We start from the raw sequence: 23,519 nt of genomic DNA, 5'->3' as shown, positions 1-23,519 counted from the left end.
GGTTACAGGGAAAGGAGCCAGGCCAAACTGTGGGCCTCCTGTTCCATTTTATTTGTGAATAAAATCGTTTTATTTGATTCAAAAGAGTATTCAAAATAATTGAACAGAGAGAGAACAAAACTAAACAAAAATATTGAAAAAATAATAATTAAAAAAATTAGTTATGCCATTCCTAGTTGAACACTAAGAAACCTATGGCAACAATAATAGCTTCCCGCCTTGCAAAAGGTCTAAAATGTATAATCCTGTACATCTACTTCCAACCTCATTGACCTATCATACATTACATATGTGAAAGGAAAAAAATTGTTAATAGGTTGAAAAACAGCAAAGTTAACATTCAAAGCAACTATTAACAGTCTCTTATTATAATTTATTCAGAGAAAGACTCCACGGTTCCTTATTTAACACAAATCACTCCGATGTTAATCTCTGAATCCAGGTCAAATGCTCTTCTTCTTTGGTTCTTCATACTGTAGTAAAACCTTTCCTTAGGATTTTAATTAGGAACTTTACCAACAATTGCATCTCATTTCCAAAGTTCAAGAGTCTCTGCTGTAAATATCTCTGCAACATCCAGCTTGAAGAATCTCGGAGTTTCTTCTATTTGTATCCTTTTCCATCTTTTCTGACAAACCAAATATTTTCTTCTTTGCATATGACAGCCACAAATCCAATTCCTCAATTTGCAAATTAGGCGCGACTGTTATTTCCTGCTTTTGGATGTCATCTTGATTTTCCAGAACCGTTCTTGACCCATTAAAAAAAATTTGTTTATATTTCCAAGTAAAACCTGAGCGTTCTTTTTATCTCCCAAAAATAATGTAATCTCCTTTCAAAGACGTGAAAAACCCTTTTTGTTCTCTCTTCGTGGACAAGAGAAGCAGATAAGCAGCAGCTTCTGCAGGGAAAGAGTTTGTTCCCCCCAGGGTTAAAGAAAGGGAAATTTTCCCATAAAAAATTAATACTGAGGCTCCTTTTTTAAAAAAAGAGAAAAAAAGCTAGAAAGAGCGAGGTATATAGTATAATACTGTGTAAATTTAAATGTAAAATCCATTGCAACTTATGATTTTTTTTAAAAAAATATGAATTTAATGGCAAACAATGGGACAGGAGAAAAAAAGTTGTAAAAGGCAATTTAGACATTATAAAAAAGGTCAAAAGTCAACGTCATGAATCAAGCGATTGTAAAAGGTTCAAGAAATGCAATTAATACCCAGGTGTGCTTAAGAAAGTCGAGCAGCTGAAGGAAAAAAATGGCAAGAGATTAGTCCACCTGATCACTTCTTACCAAGAATTGTGGGCATCCAGCTCCCTCTCTTCTCCGCGCGTGCATGATCGTCCACCCAGCAACCGGGCAGAAAACCCCTTGCTAAAATCTTTGAAGCCAACCTCTGACTGTGAGTTCAAGTCCCGCCTTAGCCATGAAAGCCAGTTGGGTGACTTTGGGACAGTCACTCTCTCTCTCAGCCAGGTCACCTCACAGGGTCGTTGTGGGGAAAATAGGAGGAAGAAGGTGTGTTGGACATGTTCCTTCGGCAGAATACAATTTTTATTTTTAATCTACTAAACCCAGGAATCACACTGTCCAGGCTGAGGGATCAACAAAGATCAGCAAAGGGAAGGAGCAGAAGCAGCAGCCGCAAAAGTGGGATCTGCTGAGTGTCCTTTGCCCTGGGGATACTCAAATATCCTCTTTGCAAGTCTCTGAGCCTCCTGATCCTGAGAGGGGCCACAGGATAAGGGTTTAGGCACAGGCAGACCCCCCCTTTCCAGGGCCCCTCTGAATCTCCCCCAAATTCCTTCCCTTGCAGTGCTTGAGATGAATAGGAGAGAGAAGAGGGATTTCCCAAAATATCTCCACCATCAGTTGGTCCTGGAACTTCAAAGCCCTCAGCCTCCATTCCTTCCTCTCCCCGCCCCTCCATACAGCCCCCGTTGGATCCACTCACCTGAGAGGGGGCTGCTAAATGGCCTGGTTCCTCCCTGCATTGGAGAGACAGACACAGAGTGAGTCTCCGTCTTGCCCTGGTCCTCTCTCACTTCACCATTAAACTTCTGCAGCTTCATGAATCTCTCAGAAGAGATCAGCCTGTTTATTTATTTTATTATTCAACTTATACAAAATCCACCTCTCCAAGGTCACTCCGGGAAGCTTGCAATAAAATTCAATAAATGCCATATAAAATATTTAGAGCATTACATTATCAAGTAGATTCCCCCACCAGATCACATTGCCATTGCTCCGACAACAAGATCGTATCAGGTGTGTGACCACTGTCCCAAACTGGGGCCATAATGATCTGGAAAACGCCCATGGCCACTATAGTGGCCGCTTCCAAGGCCAAGCCCATGGGTGGCAGATTGAAGTCCCCAAGTACCAGAATCCTGGACAACCCCATGCCCACCCCGAAATGGTCTCCAGCACTCAAGCAGAGAGGTGGCCATGCATCAACGAAGCTGGTACAGTAGCAACAAGCCCAACTGATCTCTTGAGCCCAGATTCAGAAACAGGGAGTCATGACCAGAAACATGGGGAGCAAGGCCCCTAAACGCCAAAAGAGAACTCAGAGGATCATTGCCAGCCCATCTCCCCTGCCCTGGGGTCTCGGCTGGTGCCAAACCCTCAAACCAGCTGGGCACATCTCTCAGAGGGTACCCCCCCTTCCAGATTCAGCCAGGTCTCAACTTTCCATGCAGAAGAGTCTCTAACCACTGGGGGTCACGGCATTGTGGTGGTTTTCCTATTTCCCACCAAGGAACGAAGGGCTCTTTCCTCCAAAGGGGGCCAGACTCCACCATGCAGACTGTGGGCTGCCTTCCCTCTCTGAATGAAAGTGCCTGAAAATCCAACAGGGAGAGATTCCCTCCTCCTCTGAAGGAACAAACCATTGCAAGGAAAGTGAATTTTGTAAGTTCCTCCTAGTTGAAAAACAGCAGCTTCTCGCTCAGAGCAAATCTTTCACCCAGGTGGATCTTCTCATCCTCTTGAGGGTTTCTTGTCCTAGATCTTCACTCCCAACATCAGCCTGGCTGTTAAGAAAAGGGGGCCTCCTTCCCCAGCTTAGCTCTTAGGAGGAAATAGCACAACTCTGCAGCTTCAGGAGTTTCTTTTGCATTTAAACATACACACACCAGATGTGGGTTGCTGCTGGTTTGGCCCAGTTCAGCCAAACCGGTAGTAGAATTCAGGCCTGGGTCACAGAACAAGTAGTGACCCAGGCCCAAATTGGTTCCCTCGCCGATGTCGCCGCCATGATGGATTTTAGTGACTGCGCATGCACGCAGAACAATTTCCATTGAATAGCGCACATGCACAGCACGTGCCTGGTGCACACGCAAGCAAAGCACATACCTGCGTTGCGTGTGGGTTGCGAAACAGTAGTAAAACCGGCAGCAACCCACCCCTGACACACACATACACACATACCCACAATCCTGTAAGGCCTGTTCTAAGTTGGAAATTACATAGAGGGCAATTCACTCACTTGGTACTGCATTGTAGTTATCTTGACGTTTTTCTGCAAGGACAAAAATCAGTGAAAGCTCAAAAGAATCCACCAGAGATCATCCAAACTCTCCGTCCATAGGAGGAAGAACTCCAGGAGATATTTTGTCCCATCAATAAAGACAGAAAGAACTTCAAAATACAAATCTATCTCCTGATTTGCCCCGAGAGAGACCTGCTTGCCTCTGAGATGGACGGAGGGGAATTGGGGGAAGCAGCAGCAACAACTGGGAGGGGAGGGAGGTTTCCATGGAAATCCTTCTGTGATGCTCTTTCCCAAGACGGCTGGGAAAACAGGACAGAAGGAAGCCCAGAAGAAGCTCCCCAAAGGGAGAGACTTGGGGGGGAATCTCCCCATCTTCCTTCCATCAACCCCCCTCCCCAAAAAAGATACTTACTGAAGAATACCACAATTCCAGCAATCACACACGCCAGGACAAGAGCAGCCACAAGGCAGCCGATGATGAGACCCAGGTTGGATTTTGAATTGGTTGTTCTGAATTGGGAGAAAGAGCAGATCATTGAAGGAGAACCTCAAACAATCTTCCCAATCAGGGAAGAGACCTAAAGAAGTGAAAGCTGGAAATACCACAAATTAAAAACTCCATGTGATCATTTTTGTGTCCCTCTAAAGGTAACATGAAGAGGCCTTGATAACCGTTGTTAGAGGACGTTTCCTCATGACGCTGCCTTCTTCTCACTCCAGCCCAGCATGAAGGCAACTGGATTCAACTTTGGCTTTTGCACTCAAAAACAGCCCTTTGCCACCTTGTGACTCATAGCAGCTTCCAAAACAAAAACGTCACCAACACAATAATGTAAACAAAAATTGTTAAACAAAAACATTTTTGTTCTTTTTATAGGCTGCTCCAATAAGTTATGACTCTGAATGGAATTGGGCAGCTCTGTATGCTTTTTTTTCTTCAGTTTGAGTGTTTGCATTTTATTATTTGAAGCGAAAGAGTTCATATCACCAGCCTTTTTTTCAAGTACACACTTTCATTTTCTTTGGCCAGTCCAGAAATAGCATAAAATTATAATTTGTGCTTCCAGAACTTCAGCGTGAAAAATGGAATATGGTGATATCCAACTTCTGGATGGTCCCACAAATGGCAGAAATAGAATAACGGAATTACAGAGTTAGAAGGGACCTTGGAGGTCGTCTAGTCCAACCCCCTGCTCAAGCCGGAGGCCCCATACCAGTGGTGGTTTGCAGGCGGTATGCAACGGTACAGGCGTAGTGGGGCCTGCCGGGAGCAACGGGTACCGTTCCGGTACGGTGCTCCAGAGGGTCCACCCGCCCACCCTCCTTACCTGTATTTAAGCCAAGCAGATGGAGCGTTGCAGATACTTCGCAGAGCGTCGCAGGAGATAAGGATGCATGCACGTGCTACATGCGTGTGCATGCGTTCATTTGGTGGATGCCAGGCCCCATTGCACAGTACTAGTTGCATTGGGATCCGGAACCCACCACTGCCCTATACCATTCCAGACAAGTGGCTCTCCAGTCTCTTCTTAAATGCTTCCGGTGATGGAGAACCCACAACTTCTGGAGGCAACTTCTGTTCCACTGATTAATTGTTCTAACTGTCAGAAAGTTTCTCCTCAGTTCTAAGTTGCTTCTCTCCTTGTTTAGTTTCCACCCATTGCTTCTTCTCCTGCCCTCAAGTGCTTTGGAGAATAGCTTGGCTCCCTCTTCTTTGTGGCAGCCCCTGAGATACTGGAACGTATCATGTCACCTCCAGTCCTTCTTTTCCTTTTCTTTTATGAAGAGCGTCAGGAATTCATGTATCGTATCATAAAATATTGTGCAACTTCTGTCTGGCCTGTTAGGGATGTAGCCCTAGGCTTGGCTGGGCAATGTATATAAGCTATGATTACAAATGTTACTGTTACTTTAAATGTTAGAGAAATGTAATTGGCTTGTTACCTCAAGCAGCCATAAGAGGCTTTCCTTGCAATGGTTTGTTCCTTCAGAGGAGGAGGGAATCTCTCCCTGTTGGATTTTCAGGCACTTTCATTCAGAGAGGGAAGGCAGCCCACAGTCTGCATGGTGGAGTCTGGTCCCCTTTGGAGGAAAGAGCCCTTCGTTCCTTGGTGGGAAATAGGAAAACCACCACAATGCCGTGACCCCCAGTGGTTAGAGACTCTTCTGCATGGAAAGTTGAGACCTGGCTGAATCTGGAAGGGAGGGTACCCTCTGAGAGATGTGCCCAGCTGGTTTGAGGGTTTGGCACCAGCCGAGACCCCAGGGCAGGGGAGATGGGCTGGCAATGATCCTCTGAGTTCTCTTTTGGCGTTTAGGGGCCTTGCTCCCCATGTTTCTGGTCATGACTCCCTGTTTCTGAATCTGGGCTCAAGAGATCAGTTGGGCTTGTTGCTACTGTACCAGCCTCGCTGATGCATGGCCACCTCTCTGCTTGAGTGCTGGAGATCATTTCGGGCTTGGCATGAGGTGGTCCAGGATTCTGGTACTTGGGGACTTCAATGACCACCATACAGAAAAGACGCTGAGACCCTAGAAAGTGTGCAGAGAAGAGCAACAAAAGATCATAAAGGACCTGGAGGCCAAACCTTATATGGTGAATAGACAGAGGGAGGGAGGGATTTCTAGCCTCTCCCTGAGAAGAAGGGGGGGGGGAGAAATGGTAACTGCCTTCCAGTAGTTGGGGGGGGGGGCTGCCCCAAAGAAGAGGGGATCAGCTTCTTCTCCAAAGCCCCAGAGAGCAGGAAAAAATAAAAATGGGTGGAAGCTTGTTAAAGAGAGATCCAAGCTACAAGTAAGGAGAAAGCTCCCAACAGTGAGAACTTTTACTCAGTGGAATAGTTTGCCTCCTGGAGTTGAGGCTGCTCCATCACTGGAGGTTTTCAGAAATAGACTGGAGAACCTTTTGACCAGGATGGTGGTAAAAGCTCTCCTGCCTTAAGCCGGAGGTTGGACTGGAAGACCTCTCAAGTCCCTCCCAGCCCTACGATTCTATGTTCCTGGTCAGAAACTCCAAGTGATCGTTGCTTTGGATAAAAACGCTCAAAGGCTCTTGTGGCATTTTCAAGACACAGCTGGCCAGTCAGAGGAGTCTAATAAATAAATACATCTCTAAAATCTGAATTAAAAGTTTTAAATTCAGAAGGTGGTGCTCAAATATTGATTGAATTCTCACCAAAAGCTTTAAAGCAGCTGTCTCCAATCTTTTGGCTCCCTGGGCAGCATTGAGTGAAAAGGAATTGTCTTGGACTGCATATCTGTATACGCATATAAATGCGAAAACACTCATGCAGGAATCACAAAATCTCCAGAAGCGTAAAGCCTACAAATTTGAAATTTGGCACCTTATGTTCCTTTTGGCATCTAAGTGCTCGGTAAAGGATTTTTTGAAATGACCAGCAAAGCATTAATATTTCATATATTATATATTATATTATATTATATTATATTATATTATATTATATTATATTATATTATATTATATTATATTATATTATATTTTTATTTTTATTTTTATTTTTATTTTTATATTATTATTATTATTATTATTATTATTATTATTATTATTATTATTATTATTATTAACACGCTTTGATGCAAAGGAGTTAGAGGTTATACTCCCCCTCCCCACCTGAAAATCTGGGCGTGGCCAGTGCATGACTCATCCGGCCTGCTGGCTGAGAGTTTGGAGAGGAGCCTGAGGGAGTGAAGCTGATAAAATAGGTGGGATGTCCGTGGGGCAAGCCTGAGGGAGAGAAGGTGGTAAGGGAGGTTTCTGTGGAGCAAAGATGAGGGAGAAAATGGGATAGCATAGGGGAGGCTTCTGTGGGGCAAACCTGAGGGAGAGAAGGGGATAGGATATGTGGGACTTCTGTGGGGCAAACCTGAGGGAGAGAAGGGGATAGGATAGGTGGGGCTTCTGTGGGGCAAACCTGAGGGAGAAAATGGGATAGCATAGGGGAGGCTTCTGTGGGGCAAATCTAGGGGAGAGAAGGTGATAAAATAGGTGGGGCTTCTGTGGGGCAAACCTGAAGGAGAGAAGGGGATAGGATAGGTGGGATGATAAAATAGGTGGGGCTTCTGTGGGGCAAGCCTGAGGGAGAGAAGGTGATAAGGGAGGTTTCCATGCAGCAAAGCTGAGGGAGAAAATGGGATAGCATAGGGGGAGGCTTCTGTGGGGCAAACCTGAGGGAGAGAAGGAGATGGGATAGGTGGGACTTCTGTGGGGCAAGCCTGAGGGAGAGAATAAGGGAGGTTTCCATAGATAAGGGAGGTTTCCGTGGAGTAAAGCTGAGGGAGAAAATTGGCTAGCATAGGGGAGGCTTCTGTGGGGCAAGCCTGTGGGAGAGAAGGGGAGAGGAGAGGTTGATGGTAACTACTCATTAATTTTCAAGCTGTAAGTATCAATTTATTAAGCCCGATCACATATTTTCGTAGTGGACCAAGGGTATTCAGCTAGTAAATTAAATAATATAGTAAGTATACACTTCTATTTTACTTTATTTATTATAAACGTAAAAGATTTGTGAGGCTACATTATTAGCTGCCCAAGGCTGAATGTGACTCGTCTTACAGGTTGGACATACCTGCTTTAAATGTCCACTTTTTAGGGCCCTCAAAAATGGTAGCTCTTAAGGGCATCTGGGAAGCCCAAAAGGAATTGGAATGAAAGACCCCTCTTTCTTTTTTTAACTCTCCTTCCCCAATAATCATCCGCTATACAGGTAGTCCTCGACTTACAACATTTTATTTAATAACCTTTCAATGTTACAGCAGCACTGAAAAAAAGACACATGACTATTTTTCATACATGACCGTTTCAGCCTCATGCTCATATAATTTACATTCTTGAAGACTGACTCATATTTATGTCGGTTGCAGAATCTCATCTCATGGTCATGTGTGGTTCCCTTTTGCAACCTTCTGACAAGCAAAATCAATGGGGAAGCCAGATTCACTTAACAACAATGTTATTTACTTAGCAATTGCAGTGATTCATTTAACCACTGTGGCAGGAATGGTCATAAAGGGGGCAAAACTGACTTAAATTAAACTTCTCACTTAGCAACATAAATTTTGGGCTCAATTGTGATCGAACATTGAGGACATTCTTTAATATGGGGAACATCTTTCCCATAAATCAAGACTCTCCCCACTCTTGTGTCACCATATCAGATGGAACAGAAGAGCCCAGAGAGGATCTCCCGGAAGCAGGAGAAGCTGCCCTTCTGCAAGGGGACCAGGATGGCTCTGGCAGGACATTGAACTCCTGTCTCCTGAAGAGTGGATGAGGCTCAGAGATCAGCTGTTTGGCCAACAGCCTGAGGCAAAGGTGGATTTGAGGGAAAAGCAGCCTCTGTTGCCACCACCACCAAGCCAAGACCAAATGGCCCTCTGGACACAGGGGCAAAATGGCTGCCTCCTCTCCAAGGAGCACACAGAAGCCCCTCCAGTTCTTCTTTTGATTCCTCCCCTTCCTCCCACTCAGAGTGAAATTGGAGTCTCTGAACAACAGAGGGGAAAATCCTTGTTTTTTCCAACTTCCAATAACAGCAGAAACTCAGATGGGAAGAAATAAAAATCATTTGTTTTCAGCAAACAATTTTGCTATTCTTACAAGTATGTGTGCAATGGATAGTGGAGAAGCAGCCAGGCCAAACTGTGGTTCTCCTGATCCATTTTTCTTAGAATTAACTATTTTATTTTATTCAAAAAATTAAAATCCAAAAGAAAAAGATAAACAGAGACACAACAAAACTAAACAAAAACTTTGGGGGGGGGGGGAGAGAGAGAGAAACACGTATTATGCCCCCCTCCCCCACTCCGCAGTTGAACACTGAGAAAACTATTGCAACAATCATAGCTTTCCCCCTTGCAAGAGAGGTCCAAAATTTATAATTGTATACATCTATTGGCAACCTAACTGACCTGTCATAGATTGCATGTCAGGGTTCCAAGTAACACCCCCAACGAAAGAAAACTCCGAGGCTTGAGTTTCCTCAAAGTTCCATTTTATTAGAGATGTCATATTGGCACATCTGGGAAAACCCAGATCTGAAAGTTTCCAGGTTTTCCCCACCCAAAAGAAAGTTCAAGTCCCTGCCCAGCATCCCCATGTCCATCACATGGTCCAATCAGGCACCATACAAAACGGGAGATGCCTCCCAGTCACACCATCACAGCTGCAGGACAAGATGTCCTTGACTCTCTGGGAAAGGAATGCTATTTTGACTATATCTCACCCATACTCCATATAATCCCCTCTCCCATTTTCCCACAGTAGAAATTTTGGCAGGCCTGAAGGCCCAAATGTAAAGATGGCTTCCATGTGTGACAGCCAGCAGAAAAGTGTATCTTGTAACGAGAGTAACACAGGGGGTTAAAATCATACACCTAACCACCTTTCCCCACCCCCACCCTTTGGATTATCTGGATACTTATCATGGAATTGCTTAACCAACCTGTCTGCCTTTACATCCCAGAAGGTATATAAAAGTCAATGGAACTGAAGGAGGGTTGGGCTTACTTTGTTTGTGGCTATGTGGGGATTCTAGGCTGATTTCTCTTTTAACTCCTCCCAGGGATTCTGCCACTCCTTCCCCTACAGCTCCAAAACCATCAAAAGGATGTTGAAACTTTTTTAAACAACAAAAACAAAAACCTCACCCAACTTCCCCGAAAAGAAGCTTCTTGTTCCTGGATTTTCAAATTCATTGCTTTCAGAGGAGTTGCTTTATTTACAGCCAGCACAGGCCAAATAGGTTCAGTAGCTGGGGATGATGGGAGGTGAAGTCAAACTAAGCCAACATTTTACAGAAGATCAGCTGGTGATGCTAGAGAAACATCTGGACAAAGGAACAAAATGGCTGCCTCCTCCCCAAAGGAGCACACGGGAGCCACATCTGTTCTTGTTCCTTTCAGGTTTTGCCTTGGTTCCTCCTCTTCTTACCACTCAAAGTGAAATTGGGGTCTTTGATAAACAAGGAGGGGAAAATCCCTCCTTTCTTCAACCTCCCAAAACAGACAGCAACTCACATGATGAGAAGAAAACAAAAGCATTTATTTACCGGAAACAATTTTGGAAATTTTACAATATATACAATTGTTCGCAAGGTAGCCAGCCTGGCTGTGCAATCTCTCTCAGGTTCCATTTTTCTAAAGCATGAAAATCCACAAATGATGATCTGGAAAAATCCAGCGTTTATTGGTCAAACTTTGGATGATATGGTCAAACTAATGCAATACTTAACTTTTTAAAAAAACATACAAATACTTTTAACTACTTTAATGGCATAAATCTTGGCACGCTTCTTTTTAAAAAGAAATAATTTTGTTGAATATTCTATTACACATTATACATACCAGTGGTGGGTTCCTCCTGGTCCGGTCTGGTACGGCCGTACCGGTAGTAGCTGGGAGCAGCTGACAGCGTATCGGTACGGTGGCTCGTTTGGCCCACCCGCCTGCCCACCCGCATTCTATGCCTGTTTTTAAAGCAACTGGCCAATTGTGCATACACGCACAGTGTGAGGTGCTTGTGTGAGCCCCAACAAGCAGCTGAGTATTACAGGAGCGGAGGATTGCGCATGTGTATGCAACGTGCGTGTACGAACAGGACGTGCAACTCCTTGAGCAGCGTACCAGTAGCAACGGTAAGAGCCTTCCACCACTGATACATCCTATCTATTAAGCAATAATACAAAGAAAAGGTAGAGACAGAAAAAAACACTCTCCTTTCAGTTTAAGCAAATACGATGGAGAATCTCCCTTAAAGTAAAACCAGCAACTCTTCATCCCATTCCTCATCCCATTTGTTATGGGCCTTTCTCTAAAACCTGATAATCAGCACAAGCCCATTAAAGGTCATCAGACATAACAAGGTATGTTCAACAAGCTATTCAAGGCAGTTTGGTCTAGTGGTTAGGGCACCAGGCTAGAAAGGGACTGTGAGTTCAAGTCCCATCTGAGCCATGAAAGCCAGCTGGGTAACCTTCGGCAGCTCACTTCACAGAGTTGTCGTTGTGGGAAAAATAGAAGGAGGAAGGTATGTTGGATAACTTTCATACCTTCAGCAGGATGCAAATAAATGAAAAATAAAATAATATCTCTCATGTTTCCCTGAAAATAAGACTTGGTCGTATATTAATTTTTGCTCCAAAAGATGCATCAGGGCTTATTTTCTGGTTAGGTCTCATTTTCAGGGAAATACGGTACTAAATGCATCCATCTAGCTGACAATCTTAACTGGTGCTTATTTTGGGGGTAGGGCTTATATTATGAGCATCCTGAAAAATCATACTAGGTCTTATTTTCCGGTTAGGTCTCATTTTCAGGGAAATAAGGTACTAAATGCATCCATCTAGCTGACAATCTTAACTGGTGCTTATTTTGGGGGTAGGGCTTATATTACGAGCATCCTGAAAAATCATACTAGGTCTTATTTTCCGGTTAGGTCTCATTTTCAGGGAAATAAGGTACTAAATGCATTCATCTAGCTGACAATCTTAACTGGTGCTTATTTTGGGGGTAGGGCTTATATTACGAGCATCCTGAAAAATCATACTAGGTCTTATTTTCCGGTTAGGTCTTATTTTCAGGGAAACAGGGTACCAATTTGAATCCTTTTGATTCCACAGTTATAAACACATACTATTTTCTTTTCTTCTCTGTTCCTCAATCATAATAAAAAAGGTTACTGATACAAGATAAAAGCAATGATGAAAGACCCAAAATATATCCTGTTTCCAGTATGTCGGAAAGGCCTGAAGGGATCCTCCTGAGGGTTCCAGCCTAATTCAGAAGAAGACCGATCCCATCTTCTCTTCTCTTTTCCTATGCTGGGATTGTAGTAACGCTGCAAAGTTATATAACAAATATCATTGTCCCCCCTGATACACAAACCCAATGGCTTCATGGCCTACAGAGTGTCCAGGTCTTCCCTTCAGCATCTGGAGGGAGGGATTCCCAAATGGGATCAAGGAGAGGAGAGAAGCCTCCTCTCCATCCACGACTGGCAGGATCCTCAAGAAGCCCCCTTGTCTGCCCCTCTTTCCCCTTTTCAGTGGGAACATTCAGATCTCCTCTTTGCAGATCTCTGAGACTCCTGATCCAAGACAGTCAGATCCTTACAATGGCCACAATCCGGTTTCGATGGATAAGAGTTTGGGGGTAGGCAGACACCCCCAGCCCGCCCCGCCTCTTCCCCCAAATTTCTTACCTTGCAGTGCTTGTGAATAGGGGAGGAAGAGGGATTCCCCAAAGTATCTTCACCATCAGTTGCTCCTTGGACCTCATAGCCCTCCCCTCCCTTCATCCCTCTCCCCCCCCCCATGCAGCCTCCACAGGGGGAAACTCACCTGAGAGGGGGCTGCTAAATGGACTCGTTGCTTCCTGTGTTGGACAGAAAGACACAGAGTGAGTCTCTGCCTCATCCTGGTTCTTTCTCTCTCTTCATCATTCAACCTCTCTGCTTCATGAATCTCTCAAAGAAGATCAAGCTGTCACCTCTCTCCCCCTCTCTGTCTACATACACACATACATATATACACATGTGTGTTTGTGTGTATGCATGTATAAAATATGTACCTCACTTTCTCTCTCGCTATACACACACAAACACACACACACACACACACACACACATATATATATATCCCCCTCTATATCATCTCTCTCTACCTATCTATTTCTCTCTCTCATTTATCTACCTCTTTCTCTACCTATCTCTCTCTCTATCTAATGTCTGTCTGTCCGTCCGTCCATCCGTCCATCCATCCATCCATCCATCTATCATCTATCTATCTATCTATCTATCTATCTATCTATCTATCTATCTATCTATCTATCTATCTACCTACCTACCTACCTACCTACCTACCTACCTACCTACCTACCTTTAAGATTCTATGTCACCCATCTTGCCAATGTGGCTTTAGGCAGCTTGCAGTAAAATTCAATAAAATGCTATGTAAAATACTTAAAACAATAAATTAAAAACCAGATTCCCCCCACCAGATCACATTGCTATTGTTCAAACAAGAAAATCATATCCGGTGTTTATTGACCATTGCCTTGAATTGGATCCAAGGTGATCTGGGAGAGGCCCATTGACATCCTGGTGGCCCATGAACTCCTGGCTCGTTCCTAAGGCCAAGCCCAGGGATGGCAGATTGAAGTCCCCGAGTACCAGAATCCTGGGGAACTCCGTGCCAACCCTGAGATGGTCTCCAGCATTCAGGTAGGGAGCTGGCCATTCAGCAGGGAGGCTGGTACAGTAGCAACAATCCCAACTGGTCCCGTGAGACCAGTTTCAGAAATGGGGAGTCACAGCCAGAAACCTGGGGAGCAAAGGCCCCTGAGTGCCAAAAGAAATTCTCAGATGACCACTGCACCCCACTTCCCCTGTCTTGGGCTCCTGGCTGCTGCCAAACCCTAAACCAGGCTGGGAATATCTTTGAAAGTGGGACACCTCCCTCCCCCGCTTCCACATTCAGCCAGGTCTCAGCTATGCCACCAGAGGAGTCTCTAACCACTGCGGATCATGGCATCAATTGTGGTTTCCCCATTTCCCTTCAAAGAATGGGAGGCTCTTTCCTCCAAAGGGGTCCAAGGCTCCGCCATGCAGACTCTGGGCTGCCTCCCCTGCCTGAATCCAACAGGGAGAGTTTTCTCTTCTCCTCTGCAGAATCAACCAGTGCATAGAAAGTGGATTCTGTGACATTCATGCCTAAGGTGGGACTAGAACTCACGGTCTCGTCTGGTGCCCTCACCACTAAGTGGGTGCAATTATTCTTATTATTCCACCAGAACCGGACTCAGAAGAACCCAGGGAGGATGAATTACTGAGGCGTTTAAAAAGTGGAGGCCTCCCTCTTTTCATCCCCTCATCCCCCCCCAAAGTCTTGCAAAGGGACAGAATGGCTCATGCAGCAGCTGCTCCCTCTGACTTACCTGAACTGCTGCTGGATCCTTTGTCACTTGCTGGAAGAGAAGGAAAGAAAAAGAGGGTGAGAAAGTCCCTCTCTCGGCTTATAGACGGAGAAGCTCAACTCTTTCTGACTCCAGCTGCCTCCCTCCCTCCCTTTCACTCTCCCACACAACTAAAGACAGACAAATATATGGAGAGAGTTTGAACCGAACTGCTTTGGCTAAAAGACATCGAAAGAATTCTTAAAATTTATAGAGCAATGGTTTAGCAGTTCTTCAGCCAGAGGGCAGAGCTGATGTGAGGATGCAGTTGGCTTCCAAAATTTGTTTCTCCAACCAGTTCCCACTTAGAGAGCCTTATGATGGGAGACCAAGAGGAGACCCAAAGGTCCTTTTCTCTCAAAATGCCTCCTTTTGATTACTACTTTTACAGAGGTTCTTGACCATGTTAGATCTTCCACCCAGCCGGGTCTTCTCATCTTCTTGAGGTTTTCTCACACCAGAAGTTCCTCCTTGGGGGTCTCCACTCCCAAGAATAACCTGGCTGTGATGAAAATCTGGCCCATCTTCCTGTCTTTAGGAGGAAGAGGAAGATAGCACAACTCTGAAGCTTCATGAGATTCTTTTGTGTTTAAACACACACACACACACACAACCCTCAACTAATGGTGCCTCTGGTCCCTGCTCTAAGTTGGAGACTACATGTAAAGAGGGCAAATCACTCACTTGGTGCTGCTTTGTAGTCATCTTGATGTCTCTCTGCAAGAATAAAAATCAGTGAAAGCTCAATAGAATCCACCAGAGATCATCCAAACTCTCCCTCCGTAGGAGGAAAAAACCCAGGAGGTATTTCTCAGACCCTTTGTCCCATCAGTTAAGCTAGAAAGATCTTCAAAATACAAATCTATCTCCTGATTTGCCCCAAGAGAGACCTGCTGCTTCTGAGATGGATGGAGGGGAATTGGGGGAAGCAGCAGCAGCAGCTGGGAGGGGAGGGAGGTTTCCATGGAAATCCTTCTCTGCTGCTCTGTGACCAAAGCCTTTGAAAGGGACAAAGGAACTGGGATGTCTCTTCCCAACTCAGAAGAAGACAGGACTGCCCGAATCTCAGACTCAGCTGAATAGAGACTGGAGTCCCAGCAAGAGGCTGAGATCCCAGATGTTCCCAAAGAGCAGTGACATGCGGTGAGGTTTATGGCTTGTGAGGCACTGACACAGTGGTGGGTTTCAAATTTTTTTAGACTTGTGGACTTCAACTCCCAGAATTCCACAGCCAGGCATGCTCAGTTCCGATTTAAAGCGACAGCATTTGTTTTTCTCCTTTGCGAAAGATATTTCCTTCTTTTTCTTTTTCTTCTCCCTTCCCCTCCTTCCTCCCTCTCTCCCTCTCTCTCAAACACACACACACACACACACAAGGATTGGAGGGAAGAGACCAGCGAGGAGACCACAGGAGAGGCAGGAAGCCAGTCAAAGAGCCATACTGGAGCACACACACTTTCCCCCAGCCCCGGAAGGATCCAGCCCAGCTTCACTGATTACAGGTTTGAAAAGGCAACGTGGCTCTGCCTGCAATCAAACTACACCCCAGGGAGAGCACAAGCGAGCCAGGGTCCTTCCCTCCAGCCTTTGCCCAAAGCCCCGCACCAGGAGGATGAAGTTTGAATTCCTCCCCCTCCCTCCGACCCACACGTACCTTTTCCAGCTGTTTTAGAGAGGATTTCAACTCTGCTCTTGCCTCAGGTCCTCTGAAGAAGCCCCGCCCAAACGAGCGCCCTCTACTATGAGGCAGGAGAACTGCATGCCTCACCCAAGTCAGGAATTTTTAGGCTTTTAACCCTTGCTTAACTCTGCTCAAGTGATCATAAAACGCCTAAAGTCAGACTAGATGAGGCATGCAGTTCTCCTGCCTCCTAGTAGAGGGCGCTTTTTAAGAGGCTTATTTAAACAGTTAAGCAGAGTCATCCACGGTGAGGCAGCAACTAGCTCAGCCTGACCTCAGCTCTCGCCTTTTTGCTTTGTTTGTTTTGTTTGCTTTATTTGGGTTTATATGCCACCCTTCTCCAAAAGGACTCAGGGCGGCGTACAACATTAAAAAACACCCATCCCAAAAGTTAAAAAAAAAAATAAATATATATCCAAAAAAAAACAACCCCGAATTTAAAAGACAATACATTTAAAATAAGTTAAAATTAACAGGCCAGGCCGGCTTGCTGGAAAAGCCAACTTTTTAGGGCGCGTCGGAAGGGCCGGAGGTCAGGGATTATGCGAAGCTCCGGGGGAGCTTTTTTTCCTTTTACATTTTTTTTTTCTTTTCATGATGACAGTGGTGAGGCTGGGCCTCCCCTGACTGCACGTCGCTGCCCAAGAGGGCTGGAAAAACAGGACAGAAGGAAGCCCAGAAGAAGCTCCCCAAAGGGAGAGACTTGGGGGGAATCTGCCCATCTTCCTTCCATCACCTTCCCCCCCAAAAAGGATACTTACTGAGGAATACCACAATTCCAGCAATCACACACGCCAGGACAAGAGCAGCCACAACAAAGCAGCCGATGATGAGCCCCAGGTTGGATTTTGGTTCTGAATTGGAAGAAAGAGCAGATAATTGAAGGGGAACCCCAAACTCTCCCCCATACCAATTGGGGGAAGAGACCTAAAGCAGCCAAAGGACAGACTGGGAGTTTCCTAAAATGTCTTAAGGGTTCGTCTCCATGTTCCTCTCTAAAGGTAGCCTGAAGATGCCTTTCTTCCTCTCAAAACAGCCCAGCTCGTGAATGTTCCTCTTTGGCTGCACAGCTCAAAAGCAGCAGTTTGTAATCTTGTGACTTTCAGCAGTTTACAGAAATTAAAACTTCAGCAATAAAGCAATATAATGAATCTTCCTGAAACCAGAAAAACAATTTGTCCTTTTTCTTAATAGGCTTCCTCAAAGTGTCATGATTGGTATGGAATTGGGCAGTTCTGTGCATCATCTTATTTTTATTGGATTAAAGCGTCACAATTCAGCCAGAACAATCTATGGGTGGTTGGCACTGAACATCCTAGGCAGGGGGTTGGACTAGAAGACCTCCAAGGTCCCTTCCAACTCTACTACTGTATTGTATTATTGTATTGTATCCTCCAATAGCTTCCTTCTTTTGGAAATGGAGTTTCCAGTCAAGATTGATCATGTCAGTTCAAGGCCCGCCTTAGCCATGAAAGCCTGCTGGGCGAGCTCAGCTCAGACCGATCCCACATTGCAGGGCTGTTGTTGTTGTGAGGAAAACAGAAGGAGGAAGGTGTGTTGGACATTTTTGCTGCCTTGAGTTATTTGAAGAGATAATAAAGGCAGGAATAAAATAAAATAATAAAATAATGAAAATATGAATAAATAAATAACATAAAATAAAAAATATTAAAAAAGAAAATAATAAAAAATGAAAATATAAATAAATAAAAAACATAAAATAAAAAATATAAATAACAAAACAAAATAAAATAAAAATAATAAAATAATATAAATAACAAAATAATAAAAGAAAATAATAAAAGAAAATAATAAAAGAAAATAATGAAATAATGAAAATATAAATAAATAAATAAATAAAATATAAATATAAATAACAAAATAATAAAAGAAAATAAAATAAAAAATAATGAAAATATAAATAAATAAAATAAAATAAAAAATATAAATAACATAATAAAATATAATAAAATAAAAATAATAAAAAATATAAATAACAAGAGAAAATAATAAAAGAAAATAATAAAATAATGAAAATATAAATAAATAACATAAAATAAAAAATATAAATAACAAAATAAAATAATAAAAAATAATAAAATAAAAATAATAAAAAATATACATAACAAAATATACATAACAAAATAATAAAATAAAATAATAATAATAATGTTAATATAAATAAATAACATAAAATAAAAAATATAAATAACAAAATAAAATAAAAAATATAATAAAAATAATAAAAATATAAATAACAAAATAAAATAAATAAAATAAAATAAAATAAAATCCTTTAATGATGAGGATGACTGGAGCATATGCAGAGTTCTCTGACAGAGGGTTATTTTCCTTTTTCTTAATCCTGAGTCTCAGGAATTCCCATCGAATCCTGGTCATAAAATAGCGTGTTGTTTTCTTCCTTAGAGCAGCATCACAAGGTGGAGTTTCCTTCTTTGCCGAAGGAAAGCCGATGGCCAAAACTTTCCTGTCTTCTGAGGCGTCCAGCCAGTCACTCTGTGCGCATTTCATGTTTGCAGCTCATCAGTTTTAGCCAAAATCTGGCATTTACAAAAGGGGCCACCAGACTCCTCCTGATTCTTCTACTTTAGGAATTTTAAACAAAATCCAATCTGTTTGTGGTGCTCTGCATAACTGCCTGCTCCTCCACTGGAGGCAGAGAGTCTGAGGTAGTTTCTGAAGGTATTTCATCAGGATCGGCCAACTCTTGTGATGGAATTCTGTTGCTTCCCTTAAATCCCCTGAAGCCCATTCTACGGACTGGTCCCTGCAGGTCCACTAACCTCAAACCCAGGAGAAACCAAAGGTTTAAAGATCAAGTATGCTCACATCTGGAAATCTCCTAAACAGACATTTAGGAGCTGTATGCAACGTGATTTCGTATTAATTGTCAGAGTAGATGTATTCATGAACTGGAATAGGGCTCAGTAACAAGGTCAGCCAATGGGGACTGTTTGGAAACTGAAGAAGTATTTGCTGGAGACAGCTAGGAGTCTGGGCGTAGCTCTGTAGCTCGGAGTCTGTGCAAAAGCTCTGAAACTGGTCTGCTCCTGGAACTGAAACCAATCCCCTCTACCACATTGGAAGAACCACTGTCGGTATTTTTATATATCAGTGGTGGGATTCAATTTTTTTTACTACGGGTTCTCTAGGCGTGACTTGGTGGGTGTGGCGTGGCTCGGTGGGCATGGAGGGGGAAGGATACTGTAAAATCTGCATTTCCTCCCAATCAGCTGGGATTCAGGAGGCAGAGAATAGATGGGGGTGGGGCCAGTCAGTGGTGGTATTTACCAGTTGTTTGAACTACTCAAAATTTCCCCTACTGGTTCTCCAGAACTGGCCAGAACCTGCTGAATACCACCTCTGGTTTATATGTCTCATGTGTTATTATATATATAAAGAGAAGTTAATGAATTCTGCTGCATCAGTTACCTGTGTGTGCTTTCTGGATTTGATCGCTGCAACAAACTTTGACATTAATGTATGCTGATTAGTGTACATTCAATGTGACAATAAAGTATTCTATTCTTCTTTACTGAATGTCCTAATTGGGATGGCTGACACTTTCCCACAATTTTCCAGCCAGAAATACAGCCCAGCCTTCCCCTCCCTGCAGCCTCTCACCCTTCAGCTCCAAGTCCAGAGGCTCCTGCAGGCCGTCGTGCTCCACGTGGCACCGATAGTGGTCCCTCTCTTTGGGGTCGATCCGGATGCTGAGCCAGTAGTGGTAGGTCCCATCCGCGTTGGGGGCCACAGACCCATGAAAGGTGTCCTCCAGCCAGTCCTCCCCGTCCTTCCTCCAGGAGGCATCGATCTCCCTGGGGTAGAAGCCATCCAGGCGGCAGACGTGCGTCTCCATCCCATCCTCCACCTCCGTCCGGCTGCTCACCGTCACCTTTGGGGGCTCTGCAGAAATGGCACCCCCAGAATTAACTCTGAGCTCCTCCAGAGCCTGGAAGGTGGATGGGAAACTTGGAGGGGCAGAAAAGTCTCCCACTACTTAATTTTAAGGTAGGAATTTGCCACTCCACACCTGCAGCATCTCCAAGGGTTTCAAGAAATGCTCCAGACTGGAAGATGCTCAACCAGAAGGACTCTTGATTTTGAGTCCTTCCCAGGGACTCAGCCAGCAAAACCTCCGGCAGCAAATTGAGACTCCAAGGAAATTCCTCTCTGGCCGCTTTGAACTATGAGTGATCTTGGGCTGCTCCCTTCAGGGGAGGGATAGTGGAGATGGTCTTTTAAGGTCCCTTTTGTTGGAAGAAATGTCCATGTGGGTTCAGTTCCAAGAAGGGAGAAAGACACTGGAAACATGGAGGCTTATTGGAAAGATGGATTATTGACCATATGGGTTTGAGATCCTGGGCAGCTGAACATACGGCGTGGAGAGAGAGTGTTACGTATCCCCTCTGTTAGGCCTTGCCCTTGAGCTTCCTATTCCTTTGGCAAGGGCATGCATTCTATTGGTTGCTCTCAGGCTCCCCTGGGGCTATGCAGGGGTCATAGTCATAGCTAACTTGGTAGGTTTTCTGAGTCAAGCTCGGCCGAAACTTGGGCTGATGCAATGCCGTTTCTATTGCTGAAGGCCTTTTGTCTTGTAGATAGGCTGGCCCAGTCCTGCTGGGGCTATTAAGAAAGGTGGGGGCTGCTTTCCAAGCGCATGTTTCTCCTTTAGGGAAATATAATATTCTGCCTTTTAAAAAATGTTTCCCAAACTATTTAATTCTTCTAAGAGAGGGCTGGGTGCTACACTTTCCTGACGCCAGCACCACCACAGAGTTTTCTCCGTACTTTTTGGCTCCCCTTCTGATCCCCTCAATCTGAGGCAGTTCCAGCCCTCTTTCCAAGGGGCACAGCTATAATTTTAAGAGAAAGAGAGTCCGAATTCAAGCAAGCAGCTAGGGGCTTTAAGAGTCTGACTGGATAATTTCAAAAAAGATATTCTAACTGGAGGAAGTTAGCACCCAGCCCTCTCCTAGAAAAATGAAATATCCGAGGAAATATTGAAAAGGCCGAATATTATGTTTCCCTGGATAAAAAAATGGAGGAACATGTTTTGGGGGAGGAAACAGACTCACTCTTAATAGCCCCCACTTTCCTTAATGGCCGATTAAGGATGCCCAAGCCAGTCTATTCTACACAACAAAGGTCTCCCCCTTCAGCTCCAGGGTGATGGGATTAAGGCATGATAGTGTTAGCCTTCTACAGAAACTCACCCTATGGCATCTGGAAAGTCAAACTTGGCGGCCCCGTGGGAGTCTGACAACCAATCAGAATACACTCCTTACACAGGAACAGGAAACAGAGAGATGGGGCCGACCAGAGAGTATACAGCCAGGAACTTTCAGCCTTTCTTTCTCTTTCTTCTTCTCCACCCAACATTGAAGCATGTCATCATCTTTTCCCCCCAGACCTCAAACCATGTGGTCCTGTCCACCATTAAAACCATCTTTCCAAGCAGCCTCCATGTCTCCAGTGTCTTTTTCCCCACTTGGAGCTGAACCCAGAAGGACATTTCTTTCAACAGTCCCTTCCAACTCTGCTATTGTATTGTATTTCTTCCAACATGATTTTCAAATGGAGGCAGAAAGAGATGATGCCAATGGAAGGGAGGGCATTAGAGCAGGGAAGAATTATTGGCCATTGTTGGGTGGGGGAGGAATTCCCCGATGGATCCTGACCTTGACCAAACTTATCCTGGAGAGATCCAGGAGCCCAGAGGAGAAGGGGGGCAGTGGAGGAGGGATAGCTCGTCAGTGGAAGAAAAAAATGGGAGAATTACAATACAATACAATACAATAGCAGAGTTGGAAGGGACCTTGGAGGTCTTCTAGTCCAACCCCCTGCCTAGGCAGGAAACCCTATACCGTTTCAGACAAATGGCTGTCCAACATCTTCTTAATGACTTCCAGTGTTGGGGCATTCACAACTTCTGGAGGCAAGCTGAAATATCACAATGTGCTCAGGAAGTCCTATGGGGTGAGGGGGTGTTCCTGAAGGTGGGGAGGCGGTTGTTTTCTGGGGCAGTCAGAGTTAAGGAAGCTATTTGAGGTTTAAGAGGTTCCCCCCCTCCATCTTGTCTATTTTTATTTAAGTGGAGGCACTGACAATGTCTTCTTTTTTTTTTTTTAAACAAAGTTTAATGGTTTTTTTAGTATTTTACAAAGGGAAAAGGTAGGGGAAAAGTTACAAATTTTGGCAACTGCAGTGTGTGGTAAGTGCGCCCCCCCTCCATACTCATAGTATACATTTGCACATAATTCATTATTAAGTAATAACATATAGTCAGCATATAAATTCAGTTAATAATTTCGATCAGTTTATGTCAGGTGGATTTTCTTACTCATTTTTGTGATCTGAGTTTTCTTGGTATTGCCCCTTCTCGCCCTGCCCGCAGAGCTCCGGCCCCTCCTGTGTCCTGCATGTCTGTTGTAGGATCATCTGATTTATCTAGGAGTACTTTATTTTTTTCCATAAAGGCCTGCGCCTCTATGGGTGTATTAATTCTAACTCTTGTGTCCTCCCAGAATATTAGCATACCTTCAGGCCTCAACCATCTAAACCACACCCCCTTCTGGTATAATTTATTCGCTAATTGCGAATAGCTTTTTCTTTTTCCCCTCACTTTCTTGGGGATCTGTTTCAGGATGGTTATCTCCTTATCTTTGTATGTCAGGGCTTGCCCCCTTTGTGCGCTCAGAATTTCATCTCTTGTGCTTTTTCTAAGGAATTTAATGTGTACCTCCCTGGGAACGTTGTGTGTTCTAGCGTAAGCTGAGTTCACTCTATAAACCAGGTCTATTTCCCACCCCATCTGTTGCTTCTCTTTCTGGATGTAGTCAGCCAAAATGTTTGTCATGATGTCCCTTATGTTTTCATCATCTGTCTCCATCACATTTTGAAATCACTGACAATGTCTTCTTGATGGTAGATGCCACCTAGTGGTGAAGGTGGGAGGTGCACCATGAGGCGCAAGGAAGGGAAAGCGCCCCCTGTGGGATGCGGAGGGAAGGAGAGTCACTTAAAAGAAATTAAGACTGCCTTACACTAGCCTCTGTTTGGGCTAATGGCGGATTCACTGAAGAACCCCAAGTGGCCCCATTGCCTCATTGTGGGCTGGGAACAGGACACCCTTAAGTGCTTTTGCTGCCTGATCGACCCAGACACCCACCAGGCAGAGGCTACATTTCCTAGTCCATTTAATGTCTGCCTGGCAAACAGGGCTTCCCATGTCATGGAGAGGTGCTGGAAGGAGAAGAGGTGGATTCCCCCCACCCACCCACCCACGGGGAAGCCAGTCTACAGTCCAGGGACCCAAAGGGCCTGAACGTGTCCAAGAAATCCACCCATACGGG

The 23,519-nt window shown here is 44.3% G+C and overlaps 2 protein-coding genes and 2 long non-coding RNA genes across 20 annotated transcripts in view; all 4 read right to left on the bottom strand.

Moving 5' to 3' along the window:
• The window catches only part of LOC309383779 (major histocompatibility complex class I-related gene protein-like), a 342,086-nt gene that overhangs the window by 200,163 nt on the left and 118,404 nt on the right, over positions 1-23,519 (bottom strand). For 5 of the 10 annotated variants that reach the window (XM_081936667.1, XM_081936666.1, XM_081936664.1 and 2 more), the window contains exons 4-6: positions 19,789-20,070; positions 16,905-16,997; positions 15,147-15,179 (exon numbers count right to left, since the gene is read on the bottom strand). The exons of 1 other annotated variant lie outside the window; for it this stretch is intronic. In XM_081936667.1, coding sequence (XP_081792793.1) covers positions 15,147-15,179; positions 16,905-16,997; positions 19,789-20,070 — 408 coding nt within the window. The remainder of the gene's footprint in view (positions 1-15,146; positions 15,180-16,904; positions 16,998-19,788; positions 20,071-23,519) is intronic. 4 more of the 10 variants (XM_081936655.1, XM_081936661.1, XM_081936660.1 and 1 more) reach the window with 2 other exon arrangements.
• LOC309383798 (class I histocompatibility antigen, F10 alpha chain-like) overlaps positions 1-23,519 on the bottom strand; it is a 219,786-nt gene that overhangs the window by 159,430 nt on the left and 36,837 nt on the right. The gene's annotated exons all lie outside the window — the stretch shown is intronic.
• On the bottom strand, positions 29-1,928 carry LOC309383816. Its single transcript, XR_014173917.1, has 2 exons — positions 1,393-1,928; positions 29-1,243 (listed from the first exon to the last, which is right to left on the bottom strand). It is a non-coding gene; the product is annotated as an uncharacterized lncRNA (long non-coding RNA).
• LOC309383826 lies at positions 1,953-5,061 on the bottom strand. Its single transcript, XR_014173928.1, has 3 exons — positions 3,907-5,061; positions 3,489-3,521; positions 1,953-1,986 (listed from the first exon to the last, which is right to left on the bottom strand). It is a non-coding gene; the product is annotated as an uncharacterized lncRNA (long non-coding RNA).

Source organism: Natrix helvetica (assembly GCF_964273705.1).
Source record: "Natrix helvetica genome assembly, chromosome: 1".
NCBI classification, from domain to species: Eukaryota; Metazoa; Chordata; class Lepidosauria; order Squamata; family Natricidae; genus Natrix; species Natrix helvetica.
The sequence above is the reverse complement of the archived record's forward strand: the minus strand, read 5'-3'. Positions and strand labels throughout refer to the sequence as shown.